Source organism: Triticum aestivum, chromosome 3B (assembly GCF_018294505.1).
Source record: "Triticum aestivum cultivar Chinese Spring chromosome 3B, IWGSC CS RefSeq v2.1, whole genome shotgun sequence".
Lineage (NCBI taxonomy): Eukaryota > Viridiplantae > Streptophyta > Magnoliopsida > Poales > Poaceae > Triticum > Triticum aestivum.
Genome location: NC_057801.1, coordinates 801,289,122 through 801,312,763, shown reverse-complemented (window position 1 = coordinate 801,312,763; position 23,642 = coordinate 801,289,122). Strand labels below are relative to the sequence as shown.

General features: G+C 44.9%; 1 protein-coding gene across 1 annotated transcript; it reads left to right on the top strand.

The window, feature by feature from the left end:
- Window positions 1-14,609: 14,609 nt before the first annotated feature.
- Window positions 14,610-15,376, top strand: LOC123067953 (protein IRON-RELATED TRANSCRIPTION FACTOR 2-like). The gene is made up of 2 exons (XM_044490514.1): window positions 14,610-14,900; window positions 15,035-15,376. Exons 1-2 carry the CDS (start codon window positions 14,613-14,615, stop codon window positions 15,374-15,376), a joined length of 630 nt encoding a protein of 209 aa, XP_044346449.1. The 5' UTR covers window positions 14,610-14,612.
- Window positions 15,377-23,642: the final 8,266 nt, after the last annotated feature.

Here is a 23,642-nt window from a genome sequence, read left to right as displayed (position 1 = left end):
CTGCATTCAGGGCTTATAAACCGCTCCTAGTCCCTCTCACTTTGCGAGGTGGGACTAAAAAACAGCTTACGTCTGGTTCATCCATGAACCGGTACTAAAGGTGCTCGTGGGGCCCCAGCCTTATATGACGCCCTCGATTCAACCATACACTAATCATACACGCAAATGTGTACGATCAAGATCAAGGACTCACGGGAAGATATCACAACACAACTCTAGACACAAATTAAAATAATACAAGCTTTATATTACAAGCCAGGGGCCTCGAGGGCTCGAATACATAAGCTCGAATACACAAGAGTCAGCGGAAGCAACAATATCTGAGTACAGACATGAGTTAAACAAGTTTGCCTTAAGAAGGCTAGCACAAAAGCAACATTGATCGAAAAGGCAAGGCCTCCTTCCTGGGAGCCTCCTAACTACTCCTGGTCGTCGTGGTCTTCATGAGGTAGTAGGCGCCCTCATGGTAGTAGCAGTCGTCAAAGGTGGCATCTGGCTCCTGGACTCCACCATCTGGTTGCAACAACCAGGAAGAAGAAAGAAAGGGAAAAGGGGGTAGCAAAGCAACCGTGAGTACTCATCCAAAGTACTCACAAGCAGGGATCTACACTACATATGCAACATTATCAAAGAAAGGTTGTATATGTGGACTGGGCTGCAGAAATGCCAGAATAGAGAGAAGGCCTAGTCCTGTCGAAGACTAGCATCTTCTGGAAACCACCATCTTGCAGCAAACAGGAGGGAGTAGAGTAACATAAGGTAAAGTAGTAGTAGGGTTATCAACCTCGGCCAGAGATCCTTTCTCGACTCCCTGCGAGAAAGCAATCCCAGAGCCATACTATCCAATTATCATCACAATCCAATTCTCATCACCATCCAATTCTCATCACAAGTATCCAGTTCTAGTTGTATTGATCGGGATACAACTCCAAGTGTCCGTTACCGTAGGACAGGCTATGCATAGATTAGTTCTTCCCTGCAGGGGTGCACCAACTTACCCACCACGCTTGATTAACTCCGGTCGGACACACTTTCCTGGGTCATGCCCGGCCTCGGCCAAACAATACGCCGCAACCCGACCTAGACTTAACAGAGAGGTCAGCACACCGGACTAAACCTATGCCCCCAGGGGTCATGGGCCATCTCCCCGGAAACTCCTGCACGTTGCGTAAGCGGCTGGTGAGCAGACCTAGCCTCCCTTATACAAGAGAAGGCGTAACCAGTCCAACCCAGCGCGCGCCGCTCAGTCGCTAACGTCTATTAAGCTTCGGCTGATGCATACGACACAGAACGCCCATACTATGCCCACGTGATGGTTAGTGCTATCAGGCCAGAGGCCCCTCGGATCAAATATCCAAATCGTAGTGGATTGGGAACGCGCGGTAACAAGCAGAGACTCACGAAAGATGTGACCCCGTTGCCCCATCTCGAGGACTTGCGGCAAGGGCTAAGAATGCCCGGCCATGCCTCGTAATTGTCTCACGGGCACCTTCCAGGTCAACCCGACTCCTCATCACTCGCAATTATGCTCGCGCGGGCACCCCTCAGGGTCGACCCGTCTTTAGTAACATGGTTCAGTGTAAAGTCATAGTAACCATAGTAACCGTGTGTCCAAACATCAAGGAGAAAACCCGAGGAATCACCCCCGGTGAATTTCACTCGATGTAATCATCAAGGTGAACGTAAGAGGAATCACCCCCGAGGTTCACACTTGAGGGGTTGCACGACAGAGTCGTATCGGAAGTGGTTAAGGCGGAATCACCCTCGATGACCACGACCGAATAGCTACACTACAGGGTTAACATCAGAAGTGCTGTAGAGGTCTCACCCTCGGCACTCGATAGTAACCCAGCAGTGTCGAGCAACTAAGGGGAAAGTGATGTGCGGTGCCGGGGCCTGGTCTTCAATCCCGTTGATCGGGTCTTCAATGATGAAGCAGGGGCAACAAGGACAAGGTGGGGGTCACTGATGGATCACTAACCAACCTATACTAAGCAGTTTAGGATAAGCAGGTAAGGTACAACAGCAGATACAAAAGCAGGCTATGCATCAGAATAGGAGCATACAATAACAGTAGCAAAATCTAATGCAAGCATGAGAGAAAGGAATGGGCGATATCGGGATGATCAAAGGGGGGGCTTGCCTGGTTGCTCTGGCAATGAGGGGTCGTCGGTGACGTAGTCGATCACAGGGGCATCATCGGTCTCGGGGTCTACCGGAGAGAAGAGGGGGAAGAAATAGTAAATATAAAGCAAACATAGCATCACAAGGCAGAACGTGGCAATATGCCGTGCCAAGTGTGACCTAACGTACGGCTACACGATAAAGGTGAAGGGGGAATTCAACCGGGAATGTTTTCCCGGTTCCGAAGCTGTGTCAGACAGATGACCGGAGGGGGAATGTTCCATGTTCAGATAGTTAGAGGTATCTGACAGGTAAACGGACCGCGTATCCGGATTTGTCACGTTTTTCTAAGCAACTTTCATGTAGAAAACATTTTCATCCGAGTTACGGTTTATTTTCTATGAATTTTCAAAGATTAAACCATTTTCTGGATTTATTTAAATTAACAAAAAAGATAAAATGATGTCAGCATGACGTGCTGATGACGTCAGCAGTCAACAGACTCGCTGACCAGGTCAAACTGACCAACGGGTCCCACATGTCATAGACAAAGGGCTAACAATGGGTTATTTTAAATTAATAGGGTGTTAATTAGCAGTTGGGCCCCACATGTCAGTGACTAATTAGCTAAACTAATTACTTTTAATTATAAAACCATTTTAATTAGCTTAATTATGTGGTGGGGCCTACACGTCAGTTGTACTGGGCTGCCTAGTCAGCAGTTGACTGGGTCAACCCGGTCAACTGGGGGCCATGGGGCCCGCTGGCAGCGACCCTGGGGGTGGCCCTAGGTCGGCCACGTCGGCAACGCTGGAAACGGCGCCAGAGTTGTCTCCGGCGACCATATTCAACGGCGGCGCGCTCGGGAATGGCCGAAAATCTGCTACAAGGGGTCGCTCGGCCCGTGCGTAGGCTCGTTTGAGCGAGCGTCGAGCCGTGCATCCAACGATGCTGATGGGAGGGCTCGGGGGCGGCCGGAGCATCGCCGGCGACGAGCAAGGCGGCGGTGGCGTTCGGTGGCTCAAGGAGAAGTGGGCTGTGGGGGCTCTTTCGGTGCGGAAACAGGTGCATTCGAACGTGGGCATCACACCGTGTCGAACGGCGGCAACGGTGGCCATTGAAACGGCCCGCAGCGTCGGCTGCGAAGTCTAACGACGGTGGCCGGAGCTCGAGCACGCATGGAAGCTAACTACGGTGCATGGGGAGGAGAAGGGAGAGGGGGGGCTTGAAGCGGCTGCTCACCGGGCCCTGCAGGTGTGCACAAGTGGGCTCGGGGAAGAACCGGTGGAGCAGATCGACGGCGTGGTCGTGCGGTGGCCGTAGATGAGGAAGATGAAGAAGGCGACGATGGTGGCGCTCCCGGTCCCGATCCAATGTGGAGGAAGAAGAGGCGGACCACGACGGAGGTCTCGGACATGTCGGAGCAGCGGACGGGCGACGGTGGCCGCGGGCTTCACGGTGGCGCGGCCATGGCGGAGAGGAGAAGCCGCAGCCCGTGGGGGAAGGGGATCTGAGTGGGGAGGCGAAGAAGGAGCGCAAGGGTGAGTGGGCGAGTGGCGGTAGGTGAGGGGGAGGATCCGAGGCGTCGAGGGGGCGTTCTTATCCCCACCCTCGTCGACGGCGAGGTGGTTCGGCGGCAACGCACGGGCGCGCGCCCTCGGTCGGTCGAACAGGGGAAGGGGAGAGCGATGCGGGGAGCTGGGTGGCCTGGGTCGGCCAGGTGGGCTGAGGCCCAGGGGGCGCGGTGGCCAGCTGGGCCAATCGGCCCAGTTGAGGGGGGGGGGGCTTTTTTCCTTTTTTTTGATTTCTCTTTTATGTTCAAAAATTCACAGACATCTAGGGAATATTTTGGGCTACCAAAATACTTTGAAAAAAAATGTGGCACTGGCCACTTAAATTCTTTCTAGTATTTGTCACTGCCACAAAGAGTTTGGGGCCATCAGGAGTTGTCCAAGCATTTTTAGAAAATGAAAAGGACATCTTAAATACTGTTGGACTAGATAATAAATTCCCAGGGGCAATTTGGGAATTTCAAAAATGTTGGCTTCAACATGACAACTATCTAGGGATTATTTGCCATAGGATGAACTTTTTTTAGATTTAATGTCTGACAAATATGAACTTCTGACTTTAGATTGGATTTGAATTTGAAGTGTTATTTGGATCAAATGAAGATTAGCAACAGTAACATGATGACATGGCACCATTAACAGGGGATTACTGTAGCATGACACTGGGGGTGTTACACCTTACCTGACACAACCTCATTAGTACCGGTTCGTGGTACGAATCGGCACTAAATGGTGATGGTGGGGCCATAGCCTGACCGGAGGCTGACACAGCCTCTTTAGTACCGGTTCGTGGCATGAACCGGTACTAAAGGTTCGCCACGAACCGGTGCTATTGATCGCCGCCACGAACCGGCACTAGTGTACACATTAGTGCCGACTGAAATTCCAACCGGCACTATTGTGCTTCACATTTGACCCTTCACCACGACCCGGTACTAAAGGGGGTGCGCTGGCGCAGGTGCGGTGCGGCAAGTTTAGTCCCACCTCGCTAGCCGAGGGGCGACCGCACTGGTTTATAAACCCCCTTGCGGTCGCTCTCTCGAGCTCCTCTCCAAAGCAGGCCTACTGGGCCTACGTGTTCTTTGCTGCCCTGTGGGCCCACTTGGCCTTTGCGGGCCTGCATCCTGGCCCAACAACAGGTTGGGTTTCTAGTCGTATACAGGCCGCTCTGGCCTAGTAGGCGGGCTTTTTTTATGTTTTTTTGCTTTATTTATTTTTGTGTTGTTTTTTTGTGTATTTAGAGTTTCTTTGTGAATATTTTTGCTTTAGGTACAAAAAATTACAAACTTTCTGTTAGTGCCCGTAGTTTTCAAATTTGAATAGTTTAAATTTTGAATTATTTGAAATTAGTGTGAATCACTAGTTTGTGAATAACTTAACTTTAAAAATCAGTAAAGGCATGAAAGAATTTGTTTGCACATAAAATTTCTTCGCGTTTCAAATGCCAAAACACATAACTACCTTAACTATTACAGAGATTCCCCTCTGGGTGTGAAATACAGAAGAAAGTGATGATAGTGAAGCCGATCACATCCCAGATCTTTGGGTGTGAAACTTTTTCTTCGCGTGTGTCCCTTTGCGCCGTAACCATGGAAAATCTTCATCATTTAACGAGATGCTCGGGTCAATATTCACTGTGAATGGAGCAATTTCATCAAACTTTTCATAATCTTCTGACTTGTCTGTCTTGTCATCCACTCCCACGATGTTTCTCTTCCCAGAAAGAACTATGTGCCGCTTTGGATCATCGTACAATGCATTCGCTTCCTTATCTGTTCTTTTTCTTGGCTTGGTAGACATGTCCTTCACATAGAAAACCTGTGCCGCATCATTGGCTAGGACGAATGGTTCGTCTGCATACGCAAGATTGTTGAGATCCACTGTTGTCATTCCGTACTGCGGGTCTTCCGTTACCCCGCCTCGTGTCATATTGACCCATTTGCACCGAAACAAAGGGACCTTTAAACCACGTCGATAGTCAAGTTCCCATATGTCCTGTATATAACCATAATATGTTTCCTTTCCCGTCTTGGTTTCTGCATCAAAGGGGACACCACTGTTTTGGTTGGTTCTCTTCTTATCTTGGGCGATCGTGTAAAATGTATTACCATTTATCTCGTACCCTTTGAAAGTCATTATATTCGAAGATGGTAACTGGGACAGCAAGTACAGATCATCTTCAATAGAGGTGTCATGCATGGTACGTGTCTGCAACCAGCTGGCGAAACTCCTGATTTGTTCACGTGTAATCCAGTCATCAGACCGCTCCGGGTGTTTGGAGCGTAGCAAATTCTTGTGTTCATCCATATACAGAGCCACCAAGGCAGAATTCTGTAGAACTGTGTAGTGTGCTTCAGCGAGAGAATGTCCGTCCATACATATTATTTGTTCCCCTCCTAGCGTGCCTTTTCCATCCAGTCTGCCTTTATGCCGCGATTCAGGAACACCAATCGGCTTAAGGTCAGGAATAAAGTCAATACAAAACTCAATGACCTCCTCATTTTGATGGCCCTTGGAGATGCTTCCTTCTGGCCTAGCACGGTTATGAACATATTGTGTAGAAATACAGGACCCAAAACGTTAATATCTTCGCATAGGTGAACTAGGATGTGCGTCATGATGTTGAAGAAGGATGGTGGGAACACCAACTCGAAACTGACAAGACATTGCACCAAATCATTCTGTAACCTTGGTATGATTTCTGGATCGATTACCTTCTTAGAGATTGCATTGAGAAATGCACATAGCTTCACAATGGCTAATCGAACGTTTTCTGGTAGAAGCCCCCTCAATGCAACCGGAAGCAGTTGCGTCATAATCACGTGGCAGTCATGAGACTTTAGGTTCTGGAACTTTTTCTCTGCCATGTTTATTATTCCCTTTATATTCGACGAGAAGCCAGACGGTACTTTAATACTGAGCAGGCATTCAAAGAAGATTTCCTTCTCTTTTTTGGTAAGAGCGTAGCTTGCATGACCCTGATGTATGCCGTCTTCTCCGTGCATACGTTGCTGGTCCTCCCGTGCCTCAGGTGTATCTTTTGTCTTCCCATACACGCCCAAGAAGCCAAGCAGGGTCACACAAAGATTCTTCGTCACGTGCATCACGTCGATTGCGGAGCGGACCTCTAGGTCTTTCCAATATGGCAGGTCCCAAAATATAGATTTCTTCTTCCACATGGGTGCGCGTCCGTCAGCGTCCTTCGAAACAGGTTGTCCGACAGGACCCTTTCCAAATATCACCTTCAAATCCTTGACCATATCATGTACATCAGCACCAGTACGGTGGCGAGGCTTCGTCCGGTGATCTGCCTCACCTTTGAAATGCTTGCCTTTATTTCTTACGGGATGCCTGCTCGGAAGAAATCGACGATGTCCCAGGTACACATTCTTCTTACAACTATTCAAATATATATTGTCGGTATCATCCAAACAGTGCGTGCATCCGCGGTATCCCTTGTTTGTCTGTCGTGAAAGGTTACTGAGAGCAGGCCAATCATTGATAGTCACGAACATCAACGCCTTTAGGTCAAATTCTTCCCCCATGTGCTCATCCCACGCACGTACACCTGTTCCATTCCACAGTTGTAAGAGTTCTTCAACTAATGGCCTTAGGTACACATCAATGTCGTTGCCGGGTTGCTTAGGGGCTTGGATGAGCACTGGCATCATAATGAATTTCCGCTTCATGCACAACCAAGGAGGAAGGTTATACAAACATAGAGTCACAGGCCAGGTGCTATGGTTGCTGCTCTGCTCCCCAAAAGGATTAATGCCATCTATCCTTAGACCAAACCATACGCTCCTTGCGTCATCTGCAAACTCCTTCCCGTACTTTCTTTCGATTTTTCTCCACTGCGACCCGTCAGCGGGTACTCTCAACTTTTCGTCTTTCTTACGGTCTTCTCTGTGCCATCGCATCGCCTTGGCATGCTCTTTGTTTTGGACCAAACGTTTCAACCGTGGTATTATAGGAGAATACCACATCACCTTGGCAGGAATCTTCTTCCTGGGGCGCTCGCCCTCGACATCACCATGCTCATCGCGGCTGATCTTATAGTGCAATGCGCCACATACCGGGCAAGCGTTCAAATCCTCGTACTCACCACGGTAGAGGATGCAATCATTAGGGCATGCATGTATCTTCTGCACCTCTAACCCTAGAGGGCAGATAGCCTTCTTTGCTTCGTACGTACTCTCGGGCAATTCGTTGTCCTTTGGAAGCATATCCTTTATCATTACCAGCAACTTTCCAAATCCCTTGTCAGATACACCATTCTCTGCCTTCCATTGCAGCAATTCCAGTGTGGTGCCCAGCTTTTTCTTGTCACCTACGCAATTCGGGTACAACAATTTTTTGTGATACTCTAACATGCGCTGCAACTTCTTCTTCTCCAAATCACTTGCGCAGTTTCTCTTTGCATCGGCAATGGCCCGACCTAGATCATCAACGGGCTCATCTGATGCGTCTTCTTCAGCTTCTTCCCGCATTGCCGGCTCAGCTTCTTCCCGCATTACCGACTCATCTTCTTCCCCCATTGTTGTATCATCGTATTTAGGGAACCCATGGCCAGGATAGCTGTCGTCGTCCTCTTCTTCTTCATTGTCTTCCATCATAACCCCTCTTTCTCCGTGCTTGGTCCAAACATTATAGTGGGGCATGAAACCGGACTCAAACAGATGGACGTGAATGGTTTTTGACGTAGAGTAATTGCGACCATTCTTACAGCCAGCACATGGACAAGGCATAAAACCATCCGCCCGCTTGTTTGCCTCAGCCGCAAGCAGAAAAGTATGCACGCCCTCAACGAACTGGGGAGAGCATCGGTCATCGTACATCCATTGCCGGCTCATCTTCATTAAACAACACCGAATAGACCAAATTAATACAAGTTCATACATAAAGTTCATACAACACTTAAATGCAACAAACAAATAACTCTCTAGCTAAAGCATTTACATGCAACAACAAATGCGATCAAGATCGCAACTAAGGTAACAATTGATCCAACAGCATAATGATACCAAGCCTCACTATCGATGGCATATTTTCTAATCTTTCTAATCTTCAAGCGCATTTTCTCCATCTTGATCTTGTGATCATCGACGACATCGGCAACATGCAACTCCAATTCCATCTTCTCCCCCTCAATTCTTTTCAATTTTTCTTTCAAGTACTCGTTTTCTCTTTCAACTAAATTTAACCTCTCGACAATAGGGTCGGTTGGAATTTCCGGTTCACATACCTCCTAGATAAAAATATCTATGTCAAATTGATGGGCATAATTTGTCATAAACACGAAATGCAACAAATAGTTTTAAAAGAGAATATACCACATCCGAATCATAACAAGGACGAGGGCCGACGGGGACGGATATCAAAACCATGGCACTATGTATAACAAACAACGTACGGGTAAGATAACTATTATACGAGTAACTATATATCCAAATCACACAAACATCAATTTTTTATATAAAATTTCATGAACAAGAGGCTCACCACAAGGTGGTGCCGGCGACGGGACGGTGCGGGCGATCGACGGTGGTTACGACGGAGATTTAGAAGGCACTAAGTAAACCACACCTACATATGCAAACTAAGTGTTATTTTGACCTCAATTTGCATATAAATCAAATACTACCACATATAATTCCTCCCAAATTACTAAAACCCACAATTAATCACTATATAAACCAATGCAAGAGCTAATATAGCAATGAGAGATGAAAGGACAAAGTTGCTAACCTTGGTGATCATTTGAATGGATGAGGGCCTGCAAATCTTGACAAATTTGGGGCAAATTTTGTGATGAACTCGAGAGGAAGAAGGGAAGAACAGAGGAGAGGGAGAGGGGAAAGGGGGAAGAACAGAGTGCGGGTGGACGAAGGGTTTATATAGGACGACCTTTAGTACCGGTTCGTGCCACGAACCGGTACTAAAGGTGCTGGAAGGGCCCCTCTCTGACAACATCCTGCCACCACTTTCTTTAGTACCGGTTCGTGGCACGAACCGGTGCTAAAGGTTCGCCACGAACCGGTACTAAAGAGCTCCTCCCGCCTAGCCGTTGGAACCGGCACTAATGGACACATTAGTGCCGGTTCTGTTACAAACCGGGACTAATGTGTCTCACATTTGACCCTTTTTCTACTAGTGTTTGATGGCCTGCGTGGTCTCAAGGAAACTATATCTTGTTATTTAGTCTAGTGATGCTTGTGTGTTGTCGTGCTTTGCTAGCCTCGTCGTTTTTAGATGACATTGTCAATATGGCTTTATTTATAAGTTCAGGCAAGAAGCCTTTTCTCTAAAAAGAATAGCCACAAATGTTGGATTTTTTTAGCCGCCATGGGTTGGACTGTTGCTTTGGTAGACTGACTTCTCTTCCTCAACTAATATTGTTACTGGTGCAAAGTCCAGAAAATATTCCCATCAACATAAATACTCTGACTAGTCTCCTGCTCATCCAAATCCACAAGTCCTGTAGGCCACTGATAAAACGTGTCACATAATGACTGTGTTCGCTTTGAACCCGACCCTTGGTTTTCCCTACCTATTCCACAATCGGCCCCATTCCTCGGCAAAGGTAAATCTAAAGGATGGCGCATTTGTACGCATGGCGAGGAAGGAAGGCATAGGAGCAGCAAAACACCAAGAGATATGCTACACCTATGACGGATTTATACATAATTAAGCTACGGGATGATGTCTTATTGGCTAAGAATCGGGCGAGGAAGGGCTTACCCAAAAAACAACGAAAATTTCAAATGAAACATCAAATTTAAAACATTTTAGCTCCACAAAATATATGCAAATTTGAACACATATGTTCACAACCTTCTTTCCCAGTTCAAGTGGTAAGCCTGCATGTCCTTCCCGCAGAAGGTTGTGAGTTCGCGCACCCCACGTGATTTGTTTTATCATATCACCTTTCTTTTCACTCTGGGGTAGTCGTTACATGGAACATGTGTTGCTTCTTTCTTGGTCACCTGAACACGTGTCGTATCACTTTCCTGGTCTTCGTTGGCCCATGATGACCGGTACTGAAGCACCGCAGTATGCCAATCATAGGTTCAGTCGGCCTTGATCATGTCTCATGTATGCCTCCCATCTAGTTTCTCCATCTAAGTCCATTTGGATAATTTGATAGACCTATCTTCAGCTTCTATTCACATTTCCCAAGTGAGGTGTCACTCAGACGAATTTCGACACTCGGACGGATTTTGACTGAAGCTTCAGTGGGACCATGATACAATCATATTACCTAGCTGAAATATTAGTTGGGATCTAACAAACCACCAGACAAATGTTTCATTCGGATCTTGAATCAATCAGATCATAAATAGAGCTTTCACTCTGGTCATTCAACCAATGATTCACCGACTAGGCCATGGTGATGCCGAACTTTACTGACTAGAGCATGTTAGGTTTTGCTCTTGTCGCTAGTTTCCATACCTTTGGTATTTCTCAAGCTTGTTCCTCCCAAGTCCTTATAATACCACAAATACCCTTATTAGAATTCAACCAATGATTCACCGACTAGGCCATGGTGATGCCGAACTTTACTGACTAGAGCATGGTAGATTTTGCTCTTGTCGCTAGTTTCCATACCTTTAGTATTTCTCAAGCTTGTTCCTCCCAAGTCCTTACAATACCAGAAATACCCTTATTAGAAAGTGTAGTGCAGAAAACGAGTGTAAACACGTGCCCCCTTTTTTAGAAAGAGCACTACAAAAGTTGGGTGGATCATACAGACAAAGTCGAGTGCCCAACCTCGAAAAGGCCATGGTTTTATGATAGGATTGAGCATAACAACTATAGCCAATTGAATATCTCCAAAATTCTGGCAGGCATCACATCCTTCGAAGTAGCTGAAACAATCAGTCATCAACATCGTCCAATAATATCTGGCTCACCACAACATCCACTTCATCTTATGAGCCGACTGATGAGTTCCGCACAAACCATCATGTACCTCTCCCATACCAACTCGGGCTTGATCGTCACTCTCAAGCACTTTAAGAGAACACCATCTACTACTCGGCGATGAAAATCGTCATCTCTTCATGTATACTTGAAAGCCATGTCCGAACAACCCTATACCACATGGCAGACCCATACAACCTAACAACTAACTATCTTAGCTAATATGTCGGGTAGGTTTCCTGCAACTTACTTGCACAAGACAAAGCCTGTATTGACTCACGGTTACACATGAAAGCTACTTAACTTGGAACCCATACAGTCCCTTTGATACCTAGTCGGCAGTCCCTACCAAATTTACACTTGATGACCAGTCAATGTCAATCTGCCCAAATGATTAATTAATTAAGTTGTTGTTAAGTAGTCAACCATATCCTTTGCAACCTTTCATCTAGTGTGATTCCAACCCCATTATAATATAGCAGCTAAGCATCTCTACATGATGATTACAAGGAACATGGTAAAGAACCCATGGCTTTGCTACTAGGTATCTTGTCTACAACATACAAAAAATATTTCCTTAGTCATGCATTCCTATTTTCAAAGTTATACATGAAAGGAATTATATGTGATGTGATCAAAGGTTCCACTTTCTTGTATTGACGATGTTCTTAAATTTCTACTCTTCTCTCTCCGAACAATTTTTCGTATATAAAGAGTTCACATAAACAACCATACAATACAAATCAAACACACAACAAAACTATGTGAAGTGTATGGTGTGAGTGTAGATGGTGTTGTGAGATTAAGTGCCAAAGTCTGAACTCATAAAGAGTTAGAAAACAACATAGGTTGTTACTTAGACGCAGTGACATAAGTCCATCACATAAAGGTATGTGATGCAAGGTTACATTGCTAGATTCAATTGACAAAAGGAATCATGAAACCAGATTCATGGTTTATGAGCTATGATCAGCAAGTTCATATTTAAGTCTACCAATTCAAACATGAATATCCTTTAAATAGATTTGAATTAAACACTTGAATCGATGTACAAAAATATTCATGTTTGAATCGTCAATAAACTTCACGTTTAGTTTGAATGACAATTAAAATTTGATGACTTTACTTGACCTCAAAAGGGTTTGGTTCATTTTAAATTCATATTTGAATCAACGTACAAAAGGATTCATGGTTGAATTTCAAATGAGCTTGGTTTATAATTTATAATTCAAACTTGGCTTGGATTTAAATTTGAAATAATTCAAACTTGGCAAAATATTTTGGTCCAAACAAAGTTCAGACTCTTGAACTTAGTTTGAATCAATTAACCAAATGATTCAATTGGTTTGGATGTCATTTTAATTCAATGCACAAATAGAGTCTGAATTTGAATTCAAATCCATTTGAATTCATATAGCCAATGTTGGGTCAAACTGACTTCAACCATATGAGTTGACTTGGGAGTTCTAAGAAAAAAATGAATATTCAATTTGGAATCCTAGATCACAACATTTGATCGAACCAAATGAAAACTTGATTTGGAATCCAAAGCCTCTGCCTGTTGCAAGAATAAGGAAACAAGTCTTTACCTCATCATTGAATTATCGACCTTGCAGGGGGTATTCCCGTGCATTCATCCACCATTTTCTTTTGAAATATGTGCTATATTAAACACTCAAAATGACAGAAACATTTATTAGTACTTATGCAATACATATTTACGTACTTCCTTTATGTCAATGTGTCACATGCACATATGAAGTGAACAATGTTTGCTCTCTCTCTCTCTCTCATTCATGCATGTCAGTCCACACTACCTACATAGATTCTCCAAGAACATATTAAGTCATGAATTTAGTTTTTCCAGGGAAGTTAAAAGGACCAATATGTATTGAACTTTGAGCATAAAGTCGGATTTGCGGCCTCCTTGTACATTTATGTTCAGTGTGCTAAGGCTTTGGAAGAAGATCAATCTTGAATATAATTTGTTAATTTTCAAATTCAAATTGTGAAACATATGGTGAAACTCTATGAAACATATAGTGATACACTCTAGAACACGTGAAAACCTAGTAAAACCTGATAAGCAAAAATGTTTATTAAAAAACATAATATAAGTTTCATTATGTTCCACGAAAACAAACATATTGTTTCACTGTGCTTCATCGTGATCGACAACATATCATAATGTTTCATTACGTCCCAACATGCTTCAAACATAATACTACAAGTTTTTAGAAAAAACTCATTCTCCGCAAGTTTTCCTATGTTTTTTCGCGTACTAGAATGCATCACTATGTTTCATATATAGTTCAATCATATTTTGGAACTCAAATTTTTATACTTACCAAAATATATTTGGAAGTGATATTGTTTCAGTGTCTTAGTTGCAAGGAACATAGCAAACATATCATAAATTGGATTTGTGGTTCAAAAGTTAAAATAGATTCAAAATTTAAAATCATACAAAAATCATGAACATGTGTTCTATTGCTTGGGAGTGTGAGAGAGAAAGGATGAGAGAGGTTGCAGGAATCCCGGTCACTGCATGGCATAAAGGTAACGTCGAGGATGTCACATAATGGACTAATAAACAATAAGATTCACAAGAATACAAGCATATAGATATGATCGTGAAGTAAATGGATGGCTGAGCCATGCATGAGATATGGTGTGCACAACAGAATTGCTTTTCTCCCCTTTACCTCACTTTCATAATGTTCTCTGGAGTATGCCTTTTAGACATTCGGGCCAAATCAGTTCTCTGGACACTGCCAACCCGCGTCTCTCGCCCTATATAAAATGGAGGTCGCCACTCCGGAACTTGCTCAACCTGATTGCATGGGTCAAACCAGCCATGAGAAGTAGTTCATGCTGATCAATCTGGATAAAATTCAACCAGTGTAGATCAAGCAGGCTAGGTTCCCCCTCATCCACCATCATCTCTACAACCTCTCCACACGAACGAGACCAATCACAAGCTAGCTGCGAGCAATGGAGCACCAGATGTTCAACGACCCGTTCACGAGCAGCATGTCGTCACTGGAGGCGGACATCTTCTCCGGTGGACACCACCACCTCGCGCCGTCCCTGCAGTTGCCGGGCCTAGACCTAGACCACGACATCCCGGCGGCGCCGGCTGCCAACAACGCCACCTCCTCCGGCGGCTCGAGGTCCCACCGAAAGATGAGCCACAGCGCGTACGAGCGCGACAGCCGCAAGCAGCTCAACGAGCATTATTCCAACCTTCGCTCCCTCCTCCCCGACGATGATCATCACACCGTAATTAAATCGCTTAACTAAACCCAACTCGTTAATCTTCTCTGGGCTACACACATGATATTTTCCTACGCTACACACATGTGCGAGATTCCGTACTGAGCATCTGATCGATTTATCTTTCGCTGATGTCGCAGAGGAAGCTGGGCAATCCGACCATTGTGTCGCGGGTGATCAAGTACATCCCGGAGCTGCAGAAGGAGGTAGACGGCCTGGAGAAGAAGAAGGAGCAGCTGACGCGGGCCAGCTGCAGGCCGGGAGATGGCACGGCTCCTATCGTCTCCGCCACCTGCCTTGACGACAGGGAAATCATGGTCCAGGTCAGCCTGCTGAACACCATGGCCGGTGCGCTGCCCATGTCCAAATGCATCAAGGTGCTGGAGAACCAAGGCCTCTGCCTCATCAGCTCGTCCGCTTCGGCTTTTCAGAACAGGACCTTCTACAGCCTTCATCTTCAGGTACACACATGGATCTTCTGACTTAAATTCATGTTGCAGTCGTGTCATCGATTCTTACGATTTGATCTTAACCGTTGACGTTCCAGTATTATATAGTACTCCCTCTGTCCTATAATATAAGAAAGTTTTTGGCACTACACTAGTGTCAAAAACGTTCTTATATTATGGGACGGAGGGAGTAATATACTTGATGAACTAAACTCAATAAAGCACTTTTTTCTGCAACGTTGACTGAGGTGGATTCAGCTAAAGGGTACATACGAATTTCTGGACATTTTTTCAGGCCCTGCTATGGGTTATCAAATATCCACCATATAACTAATGCAATATTTATTCACTCTATCAAGGTAAACGACTTATCAACATTGTCAAATGAAAGTTCAATTAGTTTATTGTGCATGCTTCCATCCCACCACACCACACGACATTCAATAAAAAAAAGGTAACATAGCACGATGAAATGGTGAATGGTGCACTTTGCTTACCTTGACCGATAACATGTAACTAAGGTTCTGATGCAAGTCATCTGTATAATGTAGTCTAAGTGTCAAACGGATCACGACAAGTTTCTCCTACTGCAAACGGTTTCTCGGTTATAGCATTGGAGTTGGAGGATAAGGGAGGTTACATGTGCCCTCTAGCCATATGTAACATGGATTCGGTGCAAGCATAGTCCCCGCCGCCGCCCCGAATGTGAACTTGGGTCTAGGCCCATGCTGCGAACAGTGCAAGCATAGTCTTGTCGCAGAAGGTGGTTTTCGGTGTGGTGCTATCGAACAGTTTGCAACGACATTGGTCCATGGAGATGCGGTCGAGGGGACGGTGCGGAGGGCCCGTGCTGGATGTGGCAGTATACTGGTCGAGTTCACTAGCATCGTATCTGCCATTGGTGAAACATTGATCTTGACAATTTTAATGAGGCGGGCATGCCATTGCCAACACAGCCCACAACAGCCTGCTGCCGAAGAGACGAAGAAAGCGGCCGCCATGAACAATGGAGGAGGCGAGGAACAACGACATTGAGTTAAGGAGTAGATGAAGGAGTAGGACCGCCGGTACCGGATCTGGGAAAAGGCCCCGCGGTACGTGCTGTTGAAGGCGACTGCTGAGCATGTTGACACCAAGGTTTTGGTTACCGCTAGAAATTTCGATATTTACCACGGTTACAGTTTATTTCGATGCCCCGAGGTAAATGGGCATTTCAAGCAAAAAAATGATATTTTTTCAATTAAACGCTTAATGTATAGTAAATTACGGCTGCATCTCAATTATTTTAACATTATTTTTTCTGGCGTGGTGGTAACAACCTATTTCCATGTTCGAGAGATGTAACTGCTTCGAGGGCCCCTTCTCGCACTTTTCGTTTTTTCTTCAGTATACGTAAGAACCAAACATGGAAAATAAACGACCCAGCGGTCGAAACTCGCGACCTTACAGCACGCGCATAGAGCTGTTCTTGAGCAAGTTCTTCGTTACACTTGAAGACCGCCGTGCACTCAACGCTAAGAGGTCTAAAAGCGTGGCAAAGTAAACATGAATACCTTACGGTGATGGAATTAGTTACAATATTTATATGTTACTAGTAGCTAGTGTGTTCATTGTATTCCCTCCGTTTCTTTTTACTCCGCATATAAGATTTGGTCAAAGTCAAACTACACAAAGTTTGACCAAATTTACATAAAAATTTATGAACATCTACAATACTAAAACTATATAGTATGAAAATATGTTTGATGGTGCATCTGAATATATTGATTTCATATTGTGAATGTTTATATTTTTTAATATAAAATTAGTCAAACTCTATAATGCCTGACTTTGACCAAACCTTATACGCGGACTAAAAAAAAAAACGGAGGGAGTAAATGAGTACTGCGAAATATTATCTAAAAATTTCACTAGTGTTTTTAATTGTTGGAACACTAGTGGTGTCATATACTTATCTGGTAAAATGAGAGAAAATGGATCATTTGCCCCACTTTACTTCTAAATTTGATCATTTGCTTCCCAACCCCCGAGATTGACGGATGGTCCCTTCTAAATTTGATCATCCCCCCCCCCCCCCCCCCCCCCCCACCCTTGAGATTGATGGATGGGCCCGGGGCCGCTGGCCATTGAGACAAGCCCGGGGCAAATCTTCAAAACCCATGTAAAGTGGGGAAAATGATCTAAATCCCCGGTAAAATGAGTAGTGAGAAATATTGTCTAAAATTTTCATAACAGCGTATCTGCTGTGAAAGGTTTATGCAGTTTGCAGATCCTGGCCTTGTAAATTTGACTCCTCAAGTCAGCAGAGCTTCCAACATTTAATTAGAATTCATTGAAGTTGGACGGCTATATTCAACCATATAATCATTGGTACTCTGATAAATCCAAATTTAGCATATGTATTTCTAAACGTATTCACATCCGCCATTTTCTGAAAGCCTAGTATCATGAGAATTCAGCAATCAATTTGGCTCTAACTCTGCCATCACATGCGACGGTGTGAGTCCCAGTCCAATGTTAATTGACGGATCAATGCTCTCATACATTAAGACTGATGCTTGATTCTACATGGGCCTCTCTCACATGCCAATACATGATACCCTGCAATCCTACACAGGACTTGAAATGAACAAATCACCAGCACATATAACGTACACATTTTATTCCTACTGTCTTCCATCTTGTTGAGAGGTCTCAAGATGTGTGAACTTGCTAGTAGTAGATGTACATGTAAATATCCTTCCTAAGAGCATCTCTAGCAGACCCCATATCCTGCCCCGACCCGTAAAATAACCGTCAAAATGCGGGTCGGGGTGGGAAAACCTGCCCGATCAGACACCGCATTCGCGGCCAACACAAAAAAAAAATTGCCGGGCGCGGGAAAAGATCTCCCCCGACCTCTAGATTCACGGGTTGGGAGGACGACCCGAGCTCAGCCCCTATCCGCAGCGAGATTTGACGGGAGAGACATTTCCGCGCGGCCGTTCCCGCTCCCCCTCACCCTCCGCCACCATTGCCCCGCCACCTGACGCTCCGGTGCATCTTCCCCAGCCGTCCTTCGCCGCCATGGATGACTCCCTGCTGTCCCCCGTCAACTTCGAGGTCGAGCACGCTCAATCCCCTCGGGCGGATCTTGTCTCCGGCCATGTTGACCCCGCCATTGCCCAAGGTACCTCCGCGCCTGCCCGCAAGCGGCAGGGCAAAGTGGTCGTGCAGGGTGGGAATTCGGCTTCCCCTGCTGCGAAGGCCCACGCTCCGGGCGCCAACGCCACTGGGCGATCCCGGCTGATGGCGGAGAAGGTCGCCAAGGCCGCCAGCGTAAAGAGGAAGAGGATTCCGGCTACAAAGAAGCCGCCTCCTTCATCCACTCCCTCCGCCCCGGAAAGAGGTTCCCCAGCGATGCCGCTCAACGGTGCTGCTGCCACCGCAAGCGAGGTGTTTGACGAAATGGCCGAAAGGTATGCGTCTTCGGTCATGGCAATTTTCTTTGCATTTCTCCATTTGCGATAGCTCGTGACTTTTTGTCGTTCACTATAGCGGTGGTTCGAACAATGCAACTGCCGAGTTTGTGAACTTGTTGGACACCAACACAGTTGACATCGATCAAGCCTGTTCGCCGCATTCGACTACAATAAAACGGAGGGCGGCGTGGATGATCATGGTGGTGAGGAAGAATTGGAGGAGATCGATGAGGTGGCGTATGAGCAATCGCAAGCAAAAACTAGGAAAAGCCAGAGATCGAAGAACTACACGATCTTGGAAGATCAAATTCTGATCAAGGCATGGAGTGCGGTGTCTCTTGATGCATGCACGGGAACTTCTCAAACCGCCAAGAGGTATTGGCAAAGGATCTAAGATCAATACTTCCGGATAATGGCAAAGTACCCCAATAGGACTCCACGCACATTTCGGTCGCTTCAAGGGTGTTGGGATGTGATCAAGCCTATGTGCAGCCATTGGGTAGATTGCTTGGAGCAAGTACGCAATGCACCTCCAAGTGGAACCGTGGATCCGACTATGTGAGTTTGTTTTGCCTTTGTTCAAGTTGTGCATAAGCATATTGCATTATATGAAATGATTGCATCATTTCACTTTGTTCAAATTGTGTAGGAAAAAGTTGCCCAACATAGATACAAAGACATGGAAGCTTCGGAAGGCAAATTCTTCAAACTAGAGCATTGTTGGGACTTGCTCAAAAAGTGCGAGAAGTGGAAGTTGATCGACAAAGAATCCCCACTGAAGAGAGGTTCACTTAGAAACATGGATGAAGATGAGGATGATGATGGCCCAAGAAATTAGAACAAGCCCGATGGCAACAAGAAGACTAAGGAGAAGATGAAGAGAGAACATGAAGCATCGAGCTTGAGGGAGAAGATTGATGCCATGGTGCAATCAAAAGAATTGATGTTGTTGAAGTCGTTGGGAATCAAGAAAGAGTTGACCGAGAAGAAGGAAAAGGAGAAGCAAGAAAAGTGGCAATTGCTCAATGAAGAGGGGCTGCGCAAAGCGGCCATTGAGGAGAGAAGAGCTCGTGCCGCTGAAAACAAAGCCATGTCCAAGTTGCTCGCCGAAGAGAACAAGATCATGACAATGAACCACAATGACATGGACGACATCACCAAAGAATGGCATGATATGGCAAGGAGATAAATCTTAAAGAGGAGAATGGTTGCGTCGGCCAGTGCATGTCACTACTAGGGAAAAGCCTAGTAGTAGCGCGGCTTTAAAGCCTACTAGTAGTGCGTGTCACCGCACTACTAGTAAGGCGCTACAGCTATTCCTTAGTAGTAGCGCGTGCTACACACGCTACTGCTAATACACATAGCCGCAGCGTGTGTTGCTTCCAGCGCTACTGCTAATCCAACTAGTAGTAGCGTGTTTCCGGTCCAGCCCTACCAGTATACTTTTTTTTCATTTTTTTATTTTTAGTGTATTTATACGGCGTTATACAAATTTTGGTACAAAACCAATTATGAGTTTGTTATATCATTATGTCCATAACAGTGTGTGAAATGAAGGTGGATTAGGTTCAATTGGAGGCAGCATGTGTGGTGCATCTCAAAACTATACTACTAATCCAAACTTGATCTAGTTTGGATTAATAGTACTTTCGATTTGCACCACATGTTGCCTCCACTTGAATCTAATCTGCCAACACAACCTATTTAATCATCATCATAGTCATTACCACCAACACTAGCTATTTAATCATCATAGCCATAGTGTAGCACATTATCATATTCAAACTCATTCTAGCTACACCACTAACACTAACTACGGTAGCTATCTAATCACCACCAACACTAGCTAATAATAATCATCATAGTCATTACCACCTACACTGGCTATTTAATCATCATAGTCATAGTGTAGCACAATGTCATCTTCAAACTCATTCTAGCTAGCTAATCACTCCTGCTGCTCTCTCTCTCTCAGGTAAAATAGCATAAAACATGTGTAGCACTCCTGCTTCATCATATTGGAGCATGCAGATGAACCTATATCCTAATTAAGGGCTGGGCTACTGATTGCTGCCCCCTAGTAGTTCTCTGCGATCTTTCAAAATTTGCTCCAGTCTTTGACTATTAAGACTTGCTCGCTTCGAGAAACCATGAATGCACTAAAGTGCAATGTATGCAAAAGATGCACTGAGGACAAATAGTAAAAATCTTACCATCATTCCTAACACTAGTAGAAAAAGGGCATTTGTCCCGGTTCGTAAGGGCCTTTAGTCCCGGTTCGGGAACCGGGACTAATGGGTCGTTACTTATAACTCCCCCTTTTAGTCCCGGTTCTAACACGAACCGGGACAGATGGTCCTCCACGTGGCCGTTGCGCCGAGCCCAGGCAGGCGGGCCTTTGGTCCTGGTTGGTGGCACCAACCGGGATCAAAAGGCGATGTTTTTTCTTTTTTTTAAAGAAAAAGTGGGTGCTTTAGAGGTTTTGGGGGTTATTTTTAGGTTGTTATTAGCAGCTAATAGAGAGAAGTGTCCTCTCTTATATCTTCTTCCTTGGTTTACCAATGCAGGTGCTATGTTCATTTCACCCGCTGATATAATAACTCATGCATGCTCGCATCATACATCATCATATATAATAACAAGTCCTACTAATCATGCATCATCATACAACTTCTACTCGTTATTAATAATAAGTCATACGATCATCATCCTCATAGTCATCGAACCCAACCCTACATAATTGTTCTTAGCACATGATCATCAGTATCAGGTAGGACCTAAACACCCTTAAGGTAAAATAGCATAAAATAATATAGACCCTGACTCTCCATTATGAAGAATGGAGATCATCCTGTCTCCAATTCTTGCACTTCGCTGCCTTTTGCTTCCAAGAAGCTCCTTACGACTGTCCATACATTTTTTCCATTCTTTGATTGTCATGTCTCCACTTCTTTTAGAAACCCGGTATGGACAGTTCAGATTCGTAAGAAGACCTGGTTGTATGTTCAAAACATGAAGGCTACCGTGCGTATACATCAGATGAGGCACACAATCATTCGGGATTATCTGTTAAAAAACATAGTAATAACTTCGTAGTTAGCAATGATGTACTAGTTTTAGCAGTGTGCAAAAAGATGCACGGATGTCGTAATAGTAAAAAATCTTACCAGGGTATCTCCATGGTAGTTACCATAGTTCAACACGTGCACTAGTGGCACGTATTGACCATAATGTTGAGGAGTTCGATTGTAGACATTGTAATTCTCAAGATCAGTACAAAATGCGATCAGATGATTTTTCTCCCTATAAGTTAATTCGGAGCCATCGGTGTAGTGGGTTTTGTCTACCATCTTCCGCACATTCTTTGAAGAATGAAAATAAGCTTTCAATGAAAATAAGATGTCAACTATTTTGAAATAAACAATATAAATTACTTAATAACTATGTTAAGCTCACATGGGGAAAGAATTGGAGGTGTATCCACAAGGACCCAAATCGAAGGTCTGTCTTGCTCGATTGTAGGATCACCAAGATCCATGGTGACAAGCATACCCTCATAAAAACCATACATCTTGCAAAGTGCTTCCCAATTTTTGCAACCAAAATGGGTTACACTCTCAGCATTGTACAGCTTTACTTGAAAATCCACACCATGATGGGTCCTTAGGAGAATTTTTTTGGTTTCCATACTTTCATGGTCTTCAAAACCCATCCTCTCCAAGACATAGCGTCTTGCATAGCATGGGATAAGCTAGTCGAATTGGAAAAGATGAAAAATACACGTTAAAATAGTTGAAGTCGTGCTTAATTACAAAAAAAAACTATTGTCGTCGTTGCGTACCGTATGAAGATCGAAGGCCTCCTCGAGCTTAATGCTGAAGCGCCGATCTTCGTCCAGCTCAATGAACCTGTCGCACAAACCTCGGTCGTCGTGGCACTAGTCGCACTCCCCGGGCGGTTTTCGTCATCCGAGTACGACATTTCCGGCCTATGTTCATAATTCAAATATTAAACTAGATCATTATTATTAATCACGGGTTGACTATCGGTGATGGTACGTAGCTCCTCCTTTCATTCCTGAGTGCATTATTACACCAAATTGTCTAGCGCACAGGAATGAAGGAGAACTTTTCCAATATGAGCATTCAATAAGCAAAACCAAATCATAAAATAAGCAAAACCAAATCATAAAATAAAGTAGTATTCAAATTAGCATGCATTCAATTATAAGCAAAAGTACATCATCTCTTGGTGTCCGTACATCGTCGAATATTATCACTAATATAGCATCACTAATACAACTAGAACCGTAGCACCCGACGGGTATCGTCGTGGGCGGTGGACATCCAAAGATAAGGAATCATCACAGGATCATAGCTCCAATGAGATCCCTGAAGAATCTGCCAGGTATTGTCGAACCTGCCCTCCAATGCAACCATGTAGCGACGGACGTGCTCGTCCTCCTCGCTGACACGGTGACGTACCACCTCTGCGGTGTTCGGAAGCCTCGACACCGTCACTGGCCCACGCGACCGCCACCAAACAAGGATCGGGTCAACAATGGGCTGCCTCATCACCAACCTACGTCCCCCGGAAGGTAGCACCTCCCAATACCAGCCCGACGGAGCCCAGTCCCGAACATGGCCCTGATCAAGCAGGCCTCCATCGCCGAGTCGACGACGACGAGGATGCGGGATAGGCATCGCCGACGTTGATGCGAGAACTACTTCTATATATAGTTAAATAAAGTAGTTTTATTAATTAAATCAACTCGTTCAACTACTAAGCACTTACTATAAATAAATAAAGTAGTACTTACTAAAAACAAACTACTTCTA